Source organism: Colius striatus, chromosome 8 (genome assembly GCF_028858725.1).
Source record: "Colius striatus isolate bColStr4 chromosome 8, bColStr4.1.hap1, whole genome shotgun sequence".
In the NCBI taxonomy this organism is placed as follows: Eukaryota; Metazoa; Chordata; class Aves; order Coliiformes; family Coliidae; genus Colius; species Colius striatus.
The window spans coordinates 22,231,180-22,238,051 of NC_084766.1; the positions used below are offsets into that span (position 1 = coordinate 22,231,180).

At 55.9% G+C, this 6,872-nt stretch overlaps 1 protein-coding gene across 3 annotated transcripts; it reads right to left on the reverse strand.

Moving 5' to 3' along the window:
- Positions 1-497: 497 nt before the first annotated feature.
- HHEX (hematopoietically expressed homeobox) lies at positions 498-5,933 on the reverse strand. Of its 3 annotated transcripts, XM_062001679.1 has the most exons (5): positions 5,425-5,930; positions 3,627-3,805; positions 3,351-3,401; positions 1,531-1,732; positions 499-1,451 (listed from the first exon to the last, which is right to left on the reverse strand). In XM_062001679.1, the coding sequence occupies exons 1-5, from the start codon at positions 5,798-5,800 to the stop codon at positions 1,369-1,371; spliced, it is 891 nt and encodes a 296-aa protein (XP_061857663.1). In that variant the 5' UTR covers positions 5,801-5,930; the 3' UTR covers positions 499-1,368. The 3 variants fall into 3 exon arrangements, with proteins under 3 accessions (XP_061857665.1, XP_061857663.1, XP_061857664.1); XM_062001681.1 differs by lacking the exon at positions 3,351-3,401 and having other exon boundaries at positions 498-1,451; positions 5,425-5,933; XM_062001680.1 differs by having other exon boundaries at positions 1,359-1,732.
- Between the last annotated feature and the right edge of the window lie 939 nt (positions 5,934-6,872).

Genomic DNA, 6,872 nt, shown 5'->3' on the forward strand with positions numbered 1-6,872 from the left:
CCCGAGGGCATTTCCCCGCACCTATGGGGCTCCGTGCCTCTCCGCGGCACCGAGCTGGCATAATTTCGGAGAAAGGCCGATGAATAACCACTGTTGATTTAGGCGGGTCAGCTGCTGCCCCGGCTGGGGTCGATGCCCGGCCCTGCTCCTCCTCCATCCCGCGCCCCCTCAGCGCCCCCCTCCCTCCTCCGAGTCGGGGAGACTCGGGGCTAAACACCTACGCTTCCAGTCGGGGCTGACACAATGCTTTCCCTCCTCCCGCCGTGGAGACACTTCCCGTGCAGGCATGGTATAGGCAAAACCAAAACACGGGTGGCAGTCTGAAAAACAGCAAAAAAGCCTCCAAAATAAATAAATAAATGTGCCCACGCAAGGGTGCCCACAGCCAGCAGGACGGCCCGGGTTACAACATGCCTGGGGCATTGCTGGCAGGAGCAGGTCTGGGATTTCTCCTGCCAGTAACTGGACAGCCAGCGTGGCAGATGGGGCAGAGTTTAGTTTTTTATTTCATGGACAAGCCCATAAAAAATTAAATACCAGAGTGTGCTTTTTTTTTTTTTAAACATTGAACAAAAATATGTACAAAATATGAACAATGTGAGGTATAAAACTGCAAGAGTTTTAAAGAAAACTAGTATGTACAGAAGCAGATATGTATACAATAGGCAGTATCTTCCCACGGCTCTGTGCCTCACTTGTTCCCCACAGCTGATGCCAGTTTCTCTCCTGCAGCAGAACCCTATCACTCTCCACATCTTCTTCTCTAACACAGAATCTGTAAAACACAGTGCTGAGGATTTTTCAAGGAGAAAAATGAAGGCGGGGTTTTTTTTTTCCTTGCAAATGGAGCCATCGAGAATGCAAAAGTCCTCAAAAATCTGAGAAGGCACATTTCATCTCACACAAGAGCAAAAATGAATCTGTCCAAAGACTCCACCTGATGAATCGAAGGATGTCTTGCTGGAAAGCACCACAGCAAGTAAAAGGGTTTGAGAATAAGGCACTTGTCAGGATACTCAGATGTCTCCCTATTTCACAGAACACATTTCTCTGCTTGCAAAGGGAGTTTAAATTAATCTATTTAAACTACATTTGTTTACACATACAAAGAGCTTAGTCCTGCAATCCATACTCACTTCCACGCTAGTTAGAGAGGAGTTGTGCCTGATCACCGGCAGCAGCTGATTCAGACTCCCCATGAGTAAGGACAGGATGCAGTATTATATTCCAGTTAGAACATTGATTAATGTACAAATATATCTTACAAATAATTAAATACAAACCATGTTCCTTTAAGCAAATTAGAGATCTGCAAAATATGGACTGTTGGCAGAAAATATGTCTTTCTCTGCTTATTATAAAATGAGTCTATTTGGTGTTGGATTTTTCTTTTCTTTCAGTGGAATGGTGAAAGTTTTCTCCTGTAGCATCGTATTCTTCCAAACCAGCCCCTGGTAAAGTGCAAGCTGAGTTAGGGTCCACTCTCCAAATAGGGCCATTAGTGGGTAGGATTGTAATAGCCTTTATCACCTTCAATGTCCACTTCTTGGTCAGAATCGTCAGAGACATCTGATTCCAGGTCCTCCTGTGAGGCTGGAGAGGGGGTGTACTGCGAGCCGTCCAGGGAGACTTCCTTACCCTTCTGCTCAGGGCTCAGGCAGCTCTCCTGCCTTTGGTCACTGTGACTGTCAGCACCTTCCACTTCTTCTTTTTTGGTGGCCTGAGGGTTCTCCTGCAATTAAAGAAGCCTGCTTTATATAGAAATATAAGCCACAGGCCTAGGAATTCCAGCTGTGCTGGGTGAGAACATCACCTTAGGTTTCTTGCAGGAAAAAGCAGGTGTCCTGCCACCTCCGCAGTCCTTCTGCCTATAAACCTGCATGAGCGGGCTGGGGCCAGCAAGGGCTCAGCTGTACATAGGGGCTCAGCTCTGGTCCCACTCCCTACCAGCCACAGACACCGCTACTGCAAGTAAGGCTCCTTGGCGGATGGTTATCACAGCCACTTCAAAAGAACCAGAGGCTGTCGGAGCCCAGGAACCTCTGAACTTTTGTCTTTAGCAAAGTAAATGTTTATTATGAGTGTACAAACACCAACACGCAGCTTCCTCCTGACCCTATCTTTCTTTAATTACACCCAACAGCAAAAGGAGGGAAGCCGAATCCATCAGTGGCCCAAAAGCAAACAGGAAAAAATTACTAATTAAGCTAAACCTCAACATTAAAACACTCACCACTCAAAACAAAACCAAAGCCTGTTTCTGAAGACAGGAGTAGCCCTGTGTCGGCAACCATCTGGGAAGCCCAGTCCCCTAAGGGGGCATGAAATGATACTCTTAAGAGAAAGCAGGCTGAGACACGTACCCATGATATAACCATGTGGGCTCGGAGAAATGGATGCAACTGAATGAAAAGGAGGAAATGACTTAAAATGGCCGAGATCCCAAGCGAGCTCTCCGGACACTGCGGCGTGGGTCAGGCCCTGCCGAGGAGGCACGGCCAGGGACCCAGCCTGCCTGCCTCTTGCCAGGGAAAAGGGATTTTATTAAAAAATCAGCTGCAGTACAGGATAAACCTGGGGGAAGGTCACAGAACAAATCCATCTAGAGTGTGGGACTGTGATTAGGTTTCTTTCTATCTTTATATTAAAGCTTGATTTACCAGTAAAGCTCAGCCACTCGTGTCACACTTACTGAAGTGTGTACTGAACTTAGGCCACAGTACAGGGATTTTTCAAAAATCTTTGAGCCTAGGGGCCTCAATGTAGCCTAGCTGGGCAGGATCAGGCCCTCTGGGCTGTAGAAAAAGCACCATTTCTAAGGGAAAGGAAACCACTTTAACCTCATACGTTCTAACTATTTGTAAATTAAAAGTAAAAGCTGCTCAAGTTTCCTTGTGGCTCCTCAAAACAAACAAGACGTTTGTACCTGTCTCTCCCAAGGTTTGCAGAATCAATCCACTTGTGTTTATTAAGAGAAGGTGATTTAAAAGACCAGTAAATATTCTGCTCCAAAACAACTGCCTAAGTAATTTACTGACAATTACTTATCTTCTCCATGTTAATTGGCTAAACAACATATGGGTTTACAAAACAATTAGTGTGGAGTTTTAATAGGCAGTGTGTGAAAGCCAGGCATAATTGATATAGGAAATACATTAGGAGCTTTTAACGTTAGTGCTGCCTGAACGAGCCCTCATGGATTCCAGCATGACTATTTGTCTTTTTAATCAAGGTGAAGAGGTTAAACAGCCTTTCAGATGACTTCTGCATACAACCTGGAATAGGCGAGCACGGTGTAAGATAAGACAATTAAAATACTTATTTCTATAGAAACAGAAACATCCCCGTACCTGCTTTAGGCGCCTCCATTTGGCTCTGCGGTTCTGAAACCACGTTTTGACCTGAGCAACGACAACGAGAGAGGGCACGGGGTAGTCTCAGAGCCAGTAAGCGCCAGGAGCCTCATCCAAGCCACAAGCGGAAAGCAAGAGTTGCCCCCCACCCCCACCCCCGTAGCCAGCTGGTCCCCAGGAGCACGGCAGGGGCTGGAGTAAGGCCAGGGCCGCCGACCTCGGTGGCTGCCCGGGGATGGGGTATGGTTCCCCGGAAGGAGGGTACAGACTTACCTGCCTCTCGCTGAGCTGCAGCATCTTGGCCAGGCGCTTCCTCTCCGGCGGGGAGAGGTATTTCTGCGTCTCGAACTTCTTCTCCAGCTCGATGGTCTGGTCGTTGGAGAAGCGGACCTGCCCCCCTTTCCTCTTGTGCAGCGGCCGCTGGATGAAGGGGCTCCACAGCAGCGGCTTCCCTTCAAAGAGAGGCACAGATCCGAGGGTCAGCGGCCGGCCGCGAACACACGTGCCTGGGGAGTCCCGGCCCTTGCCCGAGCCTGGGCGCACCAGGTCCAGGGCCCACTCCTTGCCTTCACCTGGTTTTATTTCCCCTAGTTCCTAGTCTGATCTTTCGCCTCCTCTGATTTTTCACCTCCGCTGAACAGAGAGGCCAGTTACAGCCACTCTACGGGCTTTGGCAACATTTCCGTCAATGTGTTTCCTGTTGGTCTATCTCGCAAAGAGAGAAGAAGAAAAAAAAAAGAAAAAGAAAAGACCTTTGCTTCCTTCTGCTCTCTTGCTGCAATGCCCCAAAGAAACCGGCTCCCTTCTTCTGCACCAGTGCTCGAGGCCCCACGGAGAGCGGGGCCACTGCGGGGCTGGGCTAGGGGATGCGCCAACATGGGGGCACGGGGCCCCCACCCGCTTCGGGAAAGAAGTCCCCTAAGCCCCCCGCCCCGGGCTGGGCGTTTGCCCGCCCGCAGCCGCGGGGACGCACCGGGCTCGGGGCAGCGGTGCGGGGAGAGGTGGAGCAGGCAGCGACACGTCGGGGAGCCGGCCCCGCTGCGGAGCGGCAGCCGTGTCCCGGGGCCAGAGGCTTTGGCCAGTGCCACTGAGTCACTCTGTTTGTCTTTCTGTCTTGCTGCCTGCACCCTTTGAAATTTGCTGCATTGTTTTTCAAGATTTTGCTTGCGTCAGGCTTTAGTAATTCTGGTGCAAAACAGACTCAAAAAATAGGAAGCAACTGGTTATTTTAGCTGTCATAAAGTCACATCCCACACAGAGGAAATGAACAATATCAGAAAAACGGATCCCGGCTATCAGAAGTCGAGTGTTTCCTGAATTTGTCTGTATTGAGGATGTCGATAAAGTAATCAGCAGTGTGCACGACTCCCGGGGAAGAGCCTGCTTCAGGCAGCCAGGAAAACACTTAACAGCTTCTGAAACCAGATTTACTCCTATCGAGAGCTCAAGGTTTCCTGTATGAACGGAAAGGGTCAGCCTCTTTCACTGCACAAATGTGGTGAGTCAGGTCCAGTTTTGCAATCACTAAGAACAAGTGCTGAAGCCCGGGCGCGGGGCTCAGCCCCCGCAACACGGCCGCTCCCCCCGGCAATGGGAGAAACGGGGCCATCGGGACCCCGACCCGGCCCGGCCCGACCCGCCGGGGAGCCGCGGGGGCCCCGGAGAGCGGAGCTGGCCTCCCGTCTGTTTTTCAAGTCATCCACAGGAAAAGGCTGAGATCTGCCATGCGATCTCCCAGCACAATTAAAACTCCCCACTAAAACCACACGCGACATTACTAAGGACACTCTCAGAGTCACTTGGTTGAAGGAAAACAAATCTGAGTCACCGCGGCCGCGCACTGTGGTCTCGCTGCCAGCGCCGATGCGCGGCGCGTCTTTAATTTACCGTAAATCAGTCGGGGCCGGAGGGAGACGGGGGCAGCGCAGGGAGGCGGCGGGGCGGGCTGGAAAGGGGCGCAGTTTTCGGTCACTTCCCATTCCCTCCCAGCCCCCCGACGGCGGGACGGGGACGGGACGGGAGCGGCACGGTGGCAGCCGGGAAAGGCCGGGGTAGGGTGCGCATGGCTTACCCAAGGGGTCCTGCCGGATCAAGGCGTGCGCGTAGTCGCCGACGGCGCGGGGGAAGGAGTAGAGAGGCCCAGCGTAGGCGCCGGTGCTGTAGGTGGCGGCGAGGTGGTGGGAGAAGGCCGGGTGGATGGGGGTCGGCTCGTAGATGGGGGTCCGGTACGGGGACACCAGGCTGGTGAAGGAGGAGTTGGGAGACGGCAAGGTCGGCGGCGGCGGGGCGGGCAGGGAGTGGGGGGCCGGGGCGGCGGTGGGGCCGCGGCCCAGGATGTCCTCGATGTAGAAGGGCGTGGGGTGCGCGGGCTGGAGCAGCGGCGTGGGCGCGTACAGCGGGACGCCGACGCCCAGGGCCGGCGCCGCGCCCGGCGGCTGGTACTGCATGGCGGGGCCGCCGCCCGCTCCCCCCCCCGCGCCCCCGGCCGCCTCTGCGGAAAAGTCGGCCCCGACCGCGGCGGCTAGGTGTTGGCACCGCCGCCGCGGGTTTCTCTGGGCTCGGGTTACCCTTCGATAGGTTTCTATTGGCGCGGGGCGGAGCCCGCGTGGTCTCTGTCCCCTTCCTGCCACGGCTCCGTCTAGCCAATGAGCCCGGTCAGGGAAGGGGGAAACCACCCCCCGCCGGCAAACACTCCCCCCGCCTCTCCGAGCAAACTCCCCGCGGCGCCAATCAACCATCGCCGCAGCCCGGGGGAGTCCAGGCAGCGCGCCGCGACCCGCAGCCCCGACGGCACCGAGCGGGGGGGCTGGGCGTACCGAACGCGGCACTGCCGCCATAGACTCCTGCTCCTCTGGCTGCGCCACCTGGATTTCGGGTTTCCCCTCGGGAGACAGCGCTGAGATCCCGAAACGTGGCCTATGCGCGGACTAGAAGAGGCGAAGGGGGTGCGCGTTGTCCGCCCCCCGCGCTCGTCCTTCCCCGGAGCTCCCCGTGCTCCGCGGGGACCTGGGAAAAGGGTGGAGGAGCTGGCTGCGCGGCCTGGGAATGGGGCTGGGAGCGTGGGTGCAGGGGACGCGTGGGCTCCTGCCCGTCCCCTAGGACAGGGCCGAGGGTGCAGCGGGGCGCGGAGCGGTGCGGCTCGGTTTCCTGCTCCGCGCCTGGCCGGGCACCGACGGCCGGCGTTGGCTGGTAAACAGGTAGATGCTAGGGTCGGCCGCCCCGCGGCGGGTGGTGCTTGGCACCGGGGATCCGCACTCCGGCAGCCCAGCGGGAGAGGCGGCGCGGCGGCCCGAGCAGCGCCCTCGGATCACCATCCTTTTCGTTTTTAAAAACCCGCCGGATGTATGCGCACGCCCCGCCGCTCCTGGGTAGGGACCTGCGCTCCGTCCGGGCGCCGCCGGCTCCCGACCTCGCGGCGCGGCTGCCCAGCGCCGCTACCCGCCGGACACGAGGGGCAGCGACCCCCGAGCCCCATCAGCCCTCCGGGGACTTGCCCCGACGGCAGCGGGTGGCGTCTCC